Source organism: Olea europaea, chromosome 12 (genome assembly GCF_002742605.1).
Source record: "Olea europaea var. sylvestris chromosome 12, O_europaea_v1, whole genome shotgun sequence".
NCBI classification, from domain to species: Eukaryota; Viridiplantae; Streptophyta; class Magnoliopsida; order Lamiales; family Oleaceae; genus Olea; species Olea europaea.
In genome coordinates this window covers 17,593,435-17,609,350 of record NC_036248.1, presented here as the reverse complement: position 1 = coordinate 17,609,350, position 15,916 = coordinate 17,593,435, and the positions used below count along the sequence as shown (strand labels likewise).

The following is a 15,916-nucleotide window of genomic DNA, read 5'->3' as shown; positions in this document are numbered from 1 at the left end:
AAAAAAACATTTTTTTTTTTTTTTTTTTTTTTTTGTGAAGCCGAACCAAACTGCTTGATTTAGTTTGGTCTGGATATTTTGTCCACCCCTACTTAAAAATAAAGAACCGTTGAAGGTCATAGTTATTCTTTGGCATGCCACATCATGATTTCTTTTCCACCTTGTCTCCACACAATATATTGCTATTAGAGAGTCATAATGAGGTTTCCTTTGCTTAGACATCATATTGGCCTTGTGTTCAAATATGGGAAGACACAAATCGTAATTAGCAGCTTTAATACTACGAGCATGATTAAGAAGTGATTATAATTAATCAATTGCGATCAAACGTAATCTTATACCCACATTTCATGGGATCCACAACTACTACCCATTTATTATCCACACATGATTTCATAGGAGCCATGGCTTATAATCACTTAAATGTTAATCACTATCCAAACATACACCAATGAAGCAAAAGAGTGAAATTTGCATTCTCGGGGAGAAACCATTTCTTATATATAAATGCCACGTGGGACATGAAGAAGTAAAAAAATTTTTTTTTGCTCCTTGATATTGTCCTTCGATGACCTTTGTCTCCTTATAGGTCATTTTACCTTGTCTGATGAGTTCTTGAACTTCTTTTGTTTGGAGCTGATTCTCATCAACCATTTTCTGATTTCTTCCTTTCTTATTTCTCCATGTGAGTATGGTGCATCTACATTTTGTATGTTCTTTTCTTATTTTCGTATTCTTTGAGGAATGATCTTACTCATGGAGACGTATAAATCAAATTATAGTTATTCGTCTTGACGATGGCATCTGGCGGTTAATTGTAATAACAGACTCATTCTCTACCATCTTAATGCAATTTTGGATGTTAGGTATTATTTTCTGTAACTCTATCTTTATTTCTGTTTCAGCGATCCAGCGACAACTCATCATATATCAGTAAAGACACTGGGACTCTGGTATGTAATGTAAATTTCCTTTTTTCCTAATGAATGAGATTTAAGATTAGAAAATGAGAATGTGAAAAAGAACTCATGAAATTAGACCTGAAGTCTGTTCTTTTTAAATATAATTTTTTCTTTTGCACAATAATCATACTTGTTACTCGTATTTGCAGTTTGTCTTCTTAACTGGTGGAATTGTATTTCTTACGCTTATCGTGAATGGATCAACAACACAATTTGTTTTACATCATCTTAATTTGGATAAGCTAACAGCGGCTAAGGTAACCCTATTTCTGTTCTCTTGATGCTTAATTTTGCAGTTTTTGAATTGCAAGTTTCATGGTTACACGTCTTGTCCAAATAAATTTGTGCAAACTTACCTGTTTTCCACTGCTCGGGGTCAGAGTCTAAAACCCAAAATCATTATGAAGTCACCCCTCTTCCATCTACCCTCCTCTCTCCGACTTATCAGATTGTATTTGATTCTCAGCATTCTAAACAAATTTCTGATCTGCTCTCAACCACTCAAGTCATGGTTAATAGAGCAGTGCAATAAGTTATTCATAATCAGTCATATATGGCTTTCGGCATTATCATTGCAAGTATATAATGATTTTGAGAGATTCTTCTGTTCAATTATGGTACCTTCTTTCTCTCTCTTAAAACAATTTTCATAAAACATATCTAGATAGATCGAGTAGTCTCAAGACTACAAACTAATGGGGCTATTTACAATTTCGAATATGAACAAAATCATGATCAGAACATTCAGCTGCTTTAACTAAAGAGCATTTTGATTCCTGGCTATTAAAAACAGAAGAATTTTGGATATTAGTGAACTTAAGATATTACATAGGACAACTTCACTTATTGAAATTTTGTCTTCAACGTTTTATGGCCATATTATGTAAAATCCCAAAAAGAGAGAAAAAATTTATAGAATAGAATTAATTGTTCTAGATGTTATATTTTATATTTTTAAAAGTTAGAAGGATGAAAAACACCAATAGTTGAAAGGCTTGGAAGCTTTCTTTGTTTTATTGTGTATTATACAACCAAAATTACATAATTTTATAGTACACAAACGGTATTAAAAAGGAAAAAAAACAATAATCTAAATTTGCTAACCAATCTCCTACAATCACTCCTAATTACAAGTTGCCTATGTAGGCACGGTTACTTAAGGAATGTAGAATATTTCCATATTCTCAAGATTTCAACACTTCTCCTCAAGTTGGATCGTAGATATTGATCATATCCAACTTGTGAGTGAAATCATCAAATTTTTGTCGAGATAGTCCTTTGGTAAAGATGTCTGCAATTTGTTCCTGTGTAGGAACATACGTCATGCAAACAGTCCCTCCTTCCACCTTTTCTTTGATGAAATTCTGTCCACCTCTACATTTTAGTTCAATCATATTGTATCGGGTTGAGAGAAATATTGATGGCAGCTTTGTTATCACAATATAGTTTGATTGGAAATTTCGTTGTCACATGTAGCTCTTCTAAGAGTTTCTTTAACTACAATCCCTCACAAATGCCTTGTGCTACTGCTATAAAATCAGTTTAGGCACTACTTCTGGTTACTATATTTTGCTTTTTTGCTTCTCCATGTTACCAGATTTCCCCATACAAACATGGAATATCTGATAGTCGACCTTCTATCTTCCATGGAACCTGCTCAATCTGCATTTGTGAAGACTTCTACACCTTTTCTTTCACCTTTCTAGAAGAACAGTCCTCTTCTCGACGATCCCTTCAAATATCTAAGTACTTTGCAAACCGCTTCAAGGTGAATATCTTGGGAGAGCACATATGTTGACTTATCATACTAATTGCAAATGCAATGTCTGGCCTAGTATGTGACAGATAGATGAGTTTACCTACTAGTCGTTGGTATCTGTCTGTGTCTATGGGATTGCCAACATTTTCGATTTTCTTACTTGCTTCAATTAGTGTATCACTTGGTTGACATCCAAGCATTCCAGTTTCGGCGATGAGGTCAAGGAGATGTTTTCTCTGCGAGACCCTAATTCCCTTTTTTGATCTCGCTACTTCCATTCCTAAGAAGTAACGCATTTGTCCCAAATCTTTTACTTCGAATTCGGTGGCTAAATTCTTTTTAAGTTTCTCCATTTCTACTCTGTTGTCTCGTATGAAGATTAGGTCACCAACATATACAATCAAAATTGTTTAGTCCCATCAGCAAATTGTTTGAGGAACATAGTATGATCTGATTGTCTCTGTTGGTACCCTTGGCTCTTCAGTACCTCTGCAAATTTGTAAAACCATGCTCTGGGTGACTGCTTAAGCCTATACAAAGACTTTTTGAGCTTACATACTCAATTCTTCTCATTTTCCTTGCAAAAGCCAGGTGGTAGTGTTATGTAAACTTCTTCTTCCAATTCTCCATTTAGAAATGCATTCTTGATGTCTAGTTGTTGGGGATGCCAACCAAATTTGCTGCTAATGACAAAACTACTCGAACTGTGTTCAATTTTGCCACAGGTGTAAATGTCTTCGTGTAGTCAATGTCATAAGTTTGTGTATCTATGAGCAACCAGTTGAACATTATATCGTTCTACAATCCCATCAACTTTACATAAGTTGAAGACCTATTTGCATCCCACTAGTTCTTTTCCTTTGGGTAAATCCATTACTTCCCAAGTATCACTTTTTTTTCAACGCTCGCATTTCATCAAGGTGAGATGTAAAGCTGCGGAATCTTGTAGATAGAGTATTATACGATACAAACTTTGAGATAGGATGAAAAGTATATGACCGAATTTGTTTTCTAAGTGCGATTGGTATGATTCTAGAACACTTGTGGTGTCGTGGGGTTCTGGACCTTCCATTGGTTCCGACTCTCTTGGTGTTTCGGGGTTGAAGTTCTCTTTGTGTCTCTCTTTTCGTTTCCTTGAGTAAATAAGTATTTCCTTGATGCTTAGTTTTTCTGCATCTAACTCTAAGTTTAAGTTCCCTCTTGTAGATGGCATGGAAGAACTAGGTGGTGTGATGGGTATTGAGCTGGACTCCAGAGGAAGTTCTAAGTTTATGCACCGATCTTCACTTGCATTCTCCCCTTGAAGAGAGGTTTTGTGGAAATATGGGGTATTTTCAAAGAATGTGACATCGAGGCTGACAATGACTTTCTTTGTAGAGAACATTTGTATCCTTTTTTATTAGGAAAATATCTGAGAAGAACACATTTAACTGCTCGAGGATCTAATTTATTTCGGTTGTCAAGATGAACAAAAGCATTACAACCAAACACCCTGAGGGATAAGTTTGAGATGAGACGAGAGTTCAGAAAGAATTTGTGGAATTTGTTAAGGGGTGATTCGAAGTTCAAGGTACGACTAGGCATTCGATTGATTACGTAGGCAGAAGTTAAGATATCATCTCCCCAGAATCCTTCTGGCATGTTTGCAGTAAACATTAAGGCTCGAGCAACCTCTAGAAGATTTTTTTTTTTTTGTTCGGCAATTCCGTTTTGTTGGGGAGTTTCAACACAAGAGCTTTAGTGGATTATCTCATTTGTTTAAAGAAAGTCTCCCCAATTTTTGTTAAAGTATGTGCTATTGTCAAAGGATTTGAATATGTGTTTGAAATTGGGTTTGTATCATAGAGTGAAAATTGATAAGCACTGTATGAACGTCTGATTTTTCTTTTAAGAGATATACCTAGCAAATTTGAGTGTAATCATCAATAAATGTGATAAACCATTTCGTGTGGGTACAATTAAGAATTCATGAAGGACCCCATACATCACTGTAGATCATAGGGAATGGTTTCATTGGTTTATATGTGGATTTTAGGAATGATGTTCGTTGACGTTTAGCAAGTTCACAGAATTCGCATTGAAGATTGACCAATTTTTTATTTGAGAAAATATTGGGAAATATATGTTTCAAATATTGAAAATTGGGGTGTCCCATTCTAAAATGCCACAACAAGGCTTCACTATCACTAGAAATAAATGCAGAATTACAAATGGCAATTTGATGTTGCTTACTTGTATTTAACCTGTGCGGGTAACATTAGAGTTAAAATTGCAGTTGAGGAAAATAACTTGTAGGTTCCCATCATGTGATCGGACGATCTTGAGTCAATGATCTAAGGGGTTTTAAATTTTGATGTAGCTGTTAAAGCCTTTAAATAATTACCTCTATGTCCTAGCGAGCATAAGGGACCATTTTGGGAAGATTGATCAGACGTTTGAAGACTTGAAAATTTTTTGTAGAGCTGCTCTATCTGTTTAGGATTGAAGCCATTTCTTTTTGTAGGGATTTTTATTTCATGCTCGACTGAAACTTGGTAGCCTCGATTTTTATTATTCTACCCCGATTTCTAATGAGTTGATTTTCCATGTAAATCTCAATAGGTATCCTCCTTGTGACTTGGTTTACGGTAATCTTCACACCAAGGATGACCTTTTTGTTGGTCGGTACCTGGCCCATCTATTTGAAGAGTAGCCCATACTACCGGCCCAATCAACGCTTTATTCTTCCCTTCGGCTCAAATTTAGGAGGCCCAAATCTTTTACTCACCAAGGTCGACATCTCGTCTTCGTCTCTTCCACTATTCATCATTACTCTTCTTCAGCTTTCTTCTCGACAAAATTCTAAGAAGACTTCCTGCGTGAAGGTAGTGGTCGTCGGTCGAGAACCTCTCCCTGATGTCATCGAAGCTCCGGTGCAGTCCAGCCAAAAATTCGAAGACCCGTTCATTTTCTAATTTATTTTTGGTAGCGAGCGCAGTCACCAGGGTAGTCCCATTCTTCCTCTGTACTCAAGTCGAGTTCCTGCCACAATGCCACCATCTCCATGTAATACTCAGTTACTTCCCTATCTTCTTGTTTGGTCTGCCAGAGTTTGCTCTTAATTTCGAAAATCTATGAGGAATTTTCAGTCATAGTAGGTCTCTCGAATGGCATCCCAGACGTCTTTTGCTGTTGGGAGGAATAGGTAAGTTTTTTTATGGAAGGTATCATCGAATTCACAAGCCACGCAGTCACCAAAGAGTTTTCCGATTTCCATCTTTGCAAACGGACAACGTCGATTGAGGCAGGCTTCTTTGTTTCACCAGTCAGGTAACCCAACTTCCCCTTCCCATCGATCATGAGTTGATGGATTGGGTCCATTCTCTGAAGTTTTTTCCGTCCAACTTTTCCTGCATGAGTTGGAAGGACGAGTTGTCAATTCCTCCCTAACAAACTGTGGGATGGCTTCTGTTTCACCATCATGTGATTCGGACGTCATCAACGCCTTACCAGTATTGACTGTTTTCGTTATCAGGGTGGGTTATGACACCCTCTCTGATACTATGAAAAACACCAATAGTTGAAAGGCTTGGAAACTTTCTTTGTTTTATTGTGTATAATACGACCTAAATTACATTCTTTTATAGTATACAAAAGATATTGAAAAGGAAAAAAAACAATAATTTATGTTTGATAGAGCTCTGATAAGTATAGCAATATTGGATTCGTTAGATAGCTCGTACTTAATCATGTATGTTGGGCTTGAGAAAAACTTAATTCGGATAAGTGAAGCCCAAGTTATTGAGGTTGAGAGATTTTACCTTTAAATTGTATTTAATTTGAGGTTAATTATTATTTTGAAATTTCTTTTCTAGTCACGTGCAGTACTTAGGTTGTTTTGATAAATTTTAATAATAATTTTCCTGAATTTAAAATTATTGCAACTGCCACGTGTTGTGATGAGATAATGATTAGTTATTCTTGATAGAGACTTTCTTTTTACAATTCGTTTAAATTTTTGAATTTATACGAGTATACAAAAAGGTAAAAATCTAAGCTCTAATATCAAACTATAACGACCCAAATTTTAAAATTTAAATCGCTAACAAAATTTTCTTTAAAATTTAGCAAGTTGACAATGCAATTATGTGTAAAATTATGTATTTGTAGTTTACTCAAAGTTACATGGAAAATTTCAAACTCTTTCATTTAACTCAACGAGCGTATCCCTAAAAGAATATACAACAAAATAATTTACTATGTGTTGGAAAAAACAGGTTCTTTGGTATTAAACGAGAGAACTATATTTTTCATATTTCCCTCTCTTCTATTTCTCAATATATATACTAAAGCTAATATTACAATTTAAATACAATATGGAAACACAATATCTTATTGCCTAATATACGTGATTTCGCACTAATTTATTTTCTTAACACTCCCCCTCAAGTTGGAGCATATATCATATAAGCTCAACTTGGAACAAATAAACCTCAACCGATTAGCATTTAACAACTTCGTAAACATATTAGCAAGCTGGTCTCCGGTCTTCACAAATGGTGTACATATATCACCACTTACTATTTTATCTCGAACAAAGTGACAATCAATTTCAATGTATTTGGTCCTCTCATGAAAGACTGGATTGGACTCAATATGTAGAGGAGCCTGATTATCACAGTATATCAGAATAGGTGTAGAAGGTGAAAGATTGATTTCTTGAAGAAAATGTTGTAACCAGGTCAACTCACTAGTGGTATGAGCCATTGCCCTATACTCTGCTTCCGCAATTGACATTGCTACTACACTTTGTTTCTTACTTTTCCAAGAAACAAGAATACCACCAAGAAAAGTACAAAAACCAGTAGTAGACCGCCTATCTGAAAGGGATCCTGCCCAGTCTGCATCTGTAAAACCTTTTACTTTGATATGTCCATTTGCCTTGTACAATAAATCGAAACCTGGAACCTTTCTCAAATATCGAATAATACATATCGCAGCTTCCCAATGAGGAATTCGAGGAGCATCCAAGAACTGACTAATGATACTAACTGCATAGGAAATATTTGGTCGTGTGATGGTAAGATAATTTAATTTCCCAACCAAACGACAATATTTACCTGGTTCTCCAAACGGTTCTCCTTCATCCTTCAAAAGCTTCATATTTGGGTCTATAGGAGTATCAACTGGTCGAGCTCCAAAAAAAAAAAAAAAAACCAGTCTCGTTTAATAGGTCAAGTACATGTTTTCTTTGAGATAAGTTAATACCCGCTCGAGATCTAGCGACTTCAATACTCAAGAAATATGGAAGCTTGCCTAGATCTTTAGTCTGAAAATGTTGTATTTAACCGAGTAATCCTTTTGCATCATCACCAGTGATTACAATATCATCTACAAAGACTACAAGGATAACATAACCTGCACTAGTTTGTAGATGAAATACCGAATGATCTGTCTGACACCTTTGAAGTCCAAATTCTGGAACAACCTCAGAAAACTTTCCAAATCATGCCCTTGGTAATTGCTTTAACCCATACAAAGCCTTTTTCAACTTATAAACATAGTTTTAGTACTTTCCCTGAGCAACAAACTCAGTTGGTTGCTCCATATAAACCTCTTCGTGCAAGTCACCAAGAAGAAACACATTCTTAATATCCAACGGAAATAATGGCCAACCTAGATTAGCAGCAATAGAAATTAAAACACGAATAGAAGAGATCTTAGCAACAGGAGAGAATGTCTCATCATAATCAATACCATAGATCTGTGTATAACCTTTAGCAACCAATCGAGGTTTCAATCGATCAATCGTCCCATCGAGATTGGATTTCGAAACATAGACCCATCTGTTACCAACAAGATGTATACCAGGTGGTGAAGGAACGAGTTTCCAAGTCTTATTCTTGTGCAAGACTGCCATTTCCAATTCCATAACCTTTTGCCACTTAGGATGAGATAAAGCTTCTGTCACTATCTTAGGTACAAAAATACTAGAAAGTTGGGATGTGAAACAGGAAAAATGAAGGAGACAACGAATCAAAAGTAACATAATGGCTTATAGGATGATTAGTTACACAAGTACATTTACCTTTACGAAGAGCAATGGGTAATGATTCAGGATCAGAGGATGCAAGATCTATAGACGGTAAGGTGACAGATGGGGCCGCAGGTGTTGGTGGCTTAGCTCGTCGAGTATCCTATAAGAGGAGGATAGCTCTGGTGCAGTAGATGGAGATGGTCTAGTCCAGAAGAAACACCAACTGGTAAATATGGAACGGGAGAGCTAACGGGATCTCGAGTGAACTCTGGTGACGTACTAGGATTAGAAAAATAGGGTGTAGGGAAAGATTGTAGCAACGATACCATTTCTATGTTTGAGAGTAACCAAGGAAAACATATCTCATAGAACGAGAGTCAAGTTTGTCATGATCAGGACCGAAATAATGAACATAACAAACACACCCAAAGGCCTTGAGAGGTAATGAGTATTTTGAAGATGAGGAAAATACAATAGAAGAAGGGGATGTACCACGCAAAACAGAAGACATCATGCGATTAATGAGATAGCATGCAGTGAGGATAGCATCACCCCAAAACCGTTTAGGGACATCCATATGACGAAGAAGAGCACCAGTAACCTCTAACAAATGACGATTTTTGCGTTCTGCAACTCCAATTTTTGTGGAGTATATGCACAAAATGTTTGATGAATAATTGCCTTTTGAAGAGAGATATGACGTAAAAGAAGCAGACTTATATTCTTTAGCATTATCAGAATGCAAAATACAAATTTTCTTGTTAAATTGGGTTTTATAGTACGAAAGATTTGAAATATAGAAAGTAATTCAGAACGATTCTTCATTAAGAATAAACAAGTCATACGAGAATAATTATCCACAAAAGTAATAAAATACTGAAATGTATTAGATAAAACAATGATTGATCCCCAAATATCAGAGTAAACTAGTTCAAACAAATGAGAAACACAGCTAGCAATTTTTAAAGGAAAAGACACGCGATGATGCTTGCTTAGTTGACAAGCTTCACACTCAAGGGAGGACACATTACGAAAATTAACGACTTGATGTTTCAAAGTGGAAAGAGAAGGATGACCAAGACAACAATGCCAATGCATGGGTGAAACAGAATAATGAAGAGCCCAAGAATGAGAGACTTGCGAAAGATCCAGGTGATATAAGCCACCAATTTCATGCCCCATACTAATCATCATCTTCGTCTTGAGATCTTGAAAAACACACATCAAAGGATAAAATGTTACAGAACATTGAAGAGTTGAGGTAATTTTACTAATCGACAACAAACTAAAGGGAAAGCTAGGAACATGAAGGACAGTCAACAAATCAATGGTCGGACTAAGGTGGGCATTTCCCAATCCTACAACACTAGTTTGGGAACCGTTAGCGAGAGTGACACATTTGGAGGATGTAACAGGATGATAATCAATAAGAGAAGTGGACGAACTAGTCATATGTTCAGTTGCTCCGGAATCAATGATCCATAGATTATGAGAGGATGACGAGACAACGAGAAGCCGTGGTACCTGACCATGCGAGGGTGGTCATAGAAGTGGAAGTGGCCTGCTTATGAGCTAAGAACGCAGCATACTCATCCCGTGATGCACATATGAAATCAGACTCGGTTGTTGAACAAGAGTTATTTAACCGGTGTAGATACTGATTAATGATCCTCATTAGATGAGACTTGATTGATAGAACCGTTACCATGTGAATCCCAACAAAATTCAACGGAGTGACCTACACGACCACAACTAGTACATTTTCGAGGTTTACGATTTCCCGAATGGCCACCTCTAGTGTCTCGTCCACCTCGAGAGCTAAAACCACAATCCGTTCTTCTTGTTTTTGCATCTTCTTCACATCATTAGTCATAGGATATATGGCCCGCTTTTCTTCAAATGCCTGTTTTACTTCAGTATAATATTGAAACAGATTTCGACCCTTTTGCTGGGCCAGATAAATTTTCAACATCAAATCATGAACATGCGATACATCATGTTTACTAGCATACATAAACCCTAGATAGTCCCACATTTCTTTCACAGTGTCACAATGATTAATAACATCATCAACTGTCAGGTCAAGAGTATTATGAATTTGATTAAAGAGTTTATCCTCCTCCATCAACCATTTTTTTTCGAATCCCAGGATTAGTATCAAACTGTAGAGGTGGATCATCAGTCAAATGGTCGCCCAAATCTAAACTTGACACATACCTACGGACAATTCTCTTTCACTGAGCATAATTTCTACTACCCGTTAGCTTTCTTTTTGTGATTTTGTATATGGGGTTATTGTAATTACATTCATCAATTTTTTATCACCTTCCACCATTGATTAATGGAGAACCAAAAGAGAACACAAAATAAACCCCAAACCAACTTAATAATAATATCAATCTGACAATATTGCACGTCCAATAAAATGCAGCCCAAACAAAATAAATCAATTCAACCAAACTATAATGAAACTAACCCACCTAAAGCCCAAACAAATAGCCCAAATCAGCAACTCCTCTACAGCCTAAATACAAACAGAGTCCACTGCTGCGCAGCCCAAAGACAAGCACGGTCCACGGCTGCGCTAACGACTTACCCACTGGAAGGAGAAGAGAAAATGATGAAGCCAGAGAAGTCAAGAGAAAACGACGATCTCACACACCCAACACCCGCCACACGCAACGGCAACAGTGGACGTCTGTCGTGGAGCCAGAAAGAAACTGAGTCAGAATCACAAGGAGACGTTGAATGGTCAGCGCAAACCAATTTCCGCCGCCACAGAAGACTCGCCTGATCTTCAACCACTAAGAATTACCTCCGGTAAGTGTCGATCCAACACAGAAAGCACCGATCTAGAAAATAGCCACCTTCGAGAACAATTCGACAAATTTTCGAAAACTTGCAAGCCTTAATTTTGAGAACCTAGCTCTGATACCATGTTAATTGATTTGAAAAAAACCTCGATTTCTCATTTTTATTCACCAATGGGAATACACACATATACATGAAGAGGTTATTTCTCAAAAGGAAATAATCCTCTCTAAGAAGGAAATAATTCTAGACTTTGTATTCCTACTATACATCACGTTTATTCCCAAATTAGGCACAGTTCATAACAGAGATAAATAAATTAACAAAATAAGGTTACTGATGGAAATATCAAATATTCAACCACATTACACCAGATTTATTTTATTAGGTACAATGAATCCAAGCACAACGACAATACCTCATTGTCAGCTAACTAATGACTCGTTCTAGCATGTTAAAGCTAGGGAAAAGAATATGTGGGAATACTCGGTACGACACGAGTGATTGTTTAATCTCGAATAAAAATATTAAATCACGCGTCAAAAATATCATACCGTCATATCATATGTTTTGAAATTGGTAAGAACTCATAATATATTATATCTTTGGTACTGTGATGCCATTTTCATATCATATCATAACTTTAATTATCATAATGTTTCTCAACATGAAGAAATAAATGAAACGGGATAAGCCACTTGCATCTTAAAATCCTACCTTAAACCTTCGAAATCTTGAGTTGATGCCCACAAAAATTCAAATTTTATACATATTGAAGCTGCAAAAAAAAAAATGATTTTTTTCTTCCTAAAAGATGGAGGATTATGAGGGGAGGGAGGGGGGGGGGGTTATCCGTGTGTATGTGTGTGTGTATATAGTGGAGGAAAAATGATAGGTATATAGTGGAAGATAAACTAAGAGATATTTGAAATGGGAAAAAGAAACTTGAGTTTATGGGATAATGTGAGGTGGTTAATAGGAAATAACAAATAAGATATATCCAATATTTTTCAAACTTAATGATAAACATGGATTTATATAATATATATATATTTTTTCTTTTCCTAATTATCTTAAAAGTTATTTAATTAAGTTATAAAATAATACCCATTAATTACGATCTTTGAATTGAAATAATTTGGACTTAACTTATATGAACTATTTCTCGAGTCGAAGATTTTTAATTAATTATAGCTATGGAAAGAGTCCAATATTGATATACTAATTAACACTTTTATCAATAATTAATTATTTGACCCAAAATAATATTGGATTTAATACTATTTTATCTTAGTCTATCAACTTTCCAAAATTATAAAAATATAGAAGATAGGACAAATAGTTTCATATTATAAAATTTTCGAGGCGTTACAATATATATAAAACTATACGTTTCAAATATTTATATATGTATCTCCTTCCCTTCTTTTCTTTAGTACTCTTATACTTTATGGTGGTAAAACAAGCATATGAATTCTTTTTTAAAACGCTTTAGGGAGATTTTAGGAGGCACAAAAGTCTACAATTTGGTGAATATCAAGTCAAGGTTTTCAAAGGTTCAAGTTAGGTTACGATGTACAAGCGTTTTGTCCCCGTTTATTTTATTTCTTCATGTTAGTATATATTATGCTAATGAAAGTTATGATATACCTATCAAAAAAAGAAAGTTATGATATGATATTATATGAAATGGTCATCTGGTACCAAAGATATGATATATTACGAGCTCTTACTGTTTCTAAAGATATGATATTTTTGACGCGTAATGTAATACCTTTACTTGGGGATTACACAATTACTCGTGTCCTATTAAGTATTTTCATATACTCACCTTTTTTCCCTATCTCACACAAGTTAGATCGGATTGTTGTCTAGCAGGCAATGAGGTGTCGTTGTGCTTGGATTCTTGGACTAAATAAATTAAATTTGCCGTAGTGTGATTGAAGTTTTTATTCATGCAGTAACTTTTGTTTTATTAATTTATTTATCATTTTCCTGATATTTAAATTCAGAACATGGAACCACACTGTTTGTTATGTTAAATCTTTGAAATCAATATCTTATGATCTTATGATATTTTTGTTTTCTGTCATGTATAATAAAACGTGTAACTTAGTTAAATGGTTTAGACTTCTTATTGGATTGTAGTTATAAAATGGTTCATTGATTTTGTACTGACAAAGAGAATAAAATACAGATTTTCCTTCAGCAAGTTGCTTTTCCTGTTAAATTTCAAGGAATTGTTTTTGGTGAAACATATATATTATACATCAAATAGTTGATACATGATTTCTGCATTAATTTAAGGATAATGTGGTTGCCTCTACTGTATACATTTTAATTACTCAATGTATGTCTATAAGAAAATAAATAAATAAGTATTACATGGTAAATTATTTTGTTGTCTATTCTTTTAGGGATATACTCGTTAAGTTAAATGAAAGATTTGAAAATTTTTACGTAACTTTCAGTAATCTGCAAATACATAATTTTATACATAGTTGCATTGTCAACTTGCAAAATTTTAAAGAAACTTTTGGCAGCGATTTAAATTCTAAAATTTGGGTAGTTACATATTACCTCACCAAACATCCGTAAGAGAATATTTTAGAATTTCTTCCCCAAAATATTCATATTTTCTCTCCTGTTCCCAATTCTATAATGAGGAATCCTCTGTCCTGTTATAGAAGCGATCATAATCATTATCCTTCCAGCATTCTCTTCCTCTTGTATTTCTCCTGAATTGGAAACCTATCTACTCTCAAAGTAATGCTTACTAAAGCTCGCCAATCTTCTCATTCTTCCTAATTGACATAAGAAATTAGCATTTATTTCATTCAAGATCTTTGATGATAGTTCTTCTCTCCATCTTCGCCTTGCTAGGAGAATTTTTTCATAGCTTTGTAGAACTTGTTTTAGAAGAAACTGGTGTCTCAGGAAGGGACTAGTAATTTGTCAGCAAGCTTGATGAAGTGAGCCAAATGTAGTAAGTATTGTTACTTCAAGCTGCTAGCCTTCTTTCAAAACTCTCTAAAACAGGCTTCCGTACCTCTTGTCCTTGAAATTTCAGTGGCCATCCAAGGTAAAAAAATTTAAGACATGATACTCTACTCTTGAAAATTCTCAACAAATCACCAATGTTACCACTCCAAACTAATGGTGAATTGACTGATTTTCAGCTTTATTTCCAACCTGAACATCTGCAAACCATACTGAACATATCATGTGAGCTTGAACATATATTGTAATTTGTATTTTATGAGTTTTGTATTTTAGATCACTAATCCATAGAACTTTTTGTGAATTGAGTTATTGACATCTTCTATCTAAATATGCTTCAATCTTCAATAGTTGTTCATGTGTATCACATATATTATGGATTCTACATGCATGCATGTGCTTAATAGATATAGTATGTCTGTTTATTAAACACATGCAAGTAAAAATGTTATATGTCAGTATGTGTATGTGAAATGGACAGGCACATGCACGCATACATGCATACATGTGTGTGTGTGTGTGTGAGTGTTGACTTTGCTTAGAGTATCGAGTTCAACCATTATTCCAGTTGGGGTATTTTTTTATTTTTCATAAGTATGTTATTCATTTTGAGGATTCTGCTAAGAGTACCCATGTTAATTCAAAGGATGGATAAGGTGTCATGCGCAGGTAAGTCACAAATTGAAGAGTTGAAGTAGCATATAGATTTTATGTACTTGTGGACATGTCCTGTTATCAACTAATAGTAATATGTTTAAATGAGTGGTCCTAAGTACGTCTTCTTGTGTTATGTACTCCCACGAGCTATTTTCAGGTTTTATAAATAAGATAGGGTCGGGGAATCCCCCCCACCCCCAAAGTCAAGATGGAGGCCTAAAAAACCTGCGTGTTTCGATTTCCCAAAAAAAGTTGTTTTCAGGTGTTGCATGCCAAATTTTTTTACTTTTCTGTATATTGTGTTTCTTGGCAGAGGCGCATATTGGAATACACGAAGTATGAAATGTTGAACAAAGCATTAGAGGCATTTGGTGATCTTGGAGATGACGAGGAATTGGGACCAGCTGACTGGCCTACTGTTAAGAGATACATTGCATGTTTGCATGATCTTGACGGTGAACAAGTACACCCTCATTCTTCTGAAAACGACGACAACATTGACCATATGAATTTAAAAGATATTCGAGTACGCTTCTTAAATGGTAAGGATATATGTACTTATACGATTCAGTAAGCACTAATTAGGTAAATCAAATCGTAACTAGTGTGGGAAAATAAAAAATAATATCCTATCTAAGTCCTTGAAAATCAGGAATTATGTACAATAGAATATACATTCATATAATTCAGCTTTTCCTAATTGTTTAAAAC

The 15,916-nt window shown here is 35.2% G+C and overlaps 1 protein-coding gene across 1 annotated transcript in view; it reads left to right on the top strand.

Moving 5' to 3' along the window:
- The window catches only part of LOC111406702 (sodium/hydrogen exchanger 7-like), a 51,733-nt gene that overhangs the window by 23,386 nt on the left and 12,431 nt on the right, over nucleotides 1-15,916 (top strand). Inside the window, exons 19-21 of the mRNA XM_023036083.1 lie at nucleotides 906-953; nucleotides 1,112-1,219; nucleotides 15,519-15,747. Of these exons, the coding sequence (XP_022891851.1) occupies nucleotides 906-953; nucleotides 1,112-1,219; nucleotides 15,519-15,747 (385 nt within the window). The remainder of the gene's footprint in view (nucleotides 1-905; nucleotides 954-1,111; nucleotides 1,220-15,518; nucleotides 15,748-15,916) is intronic.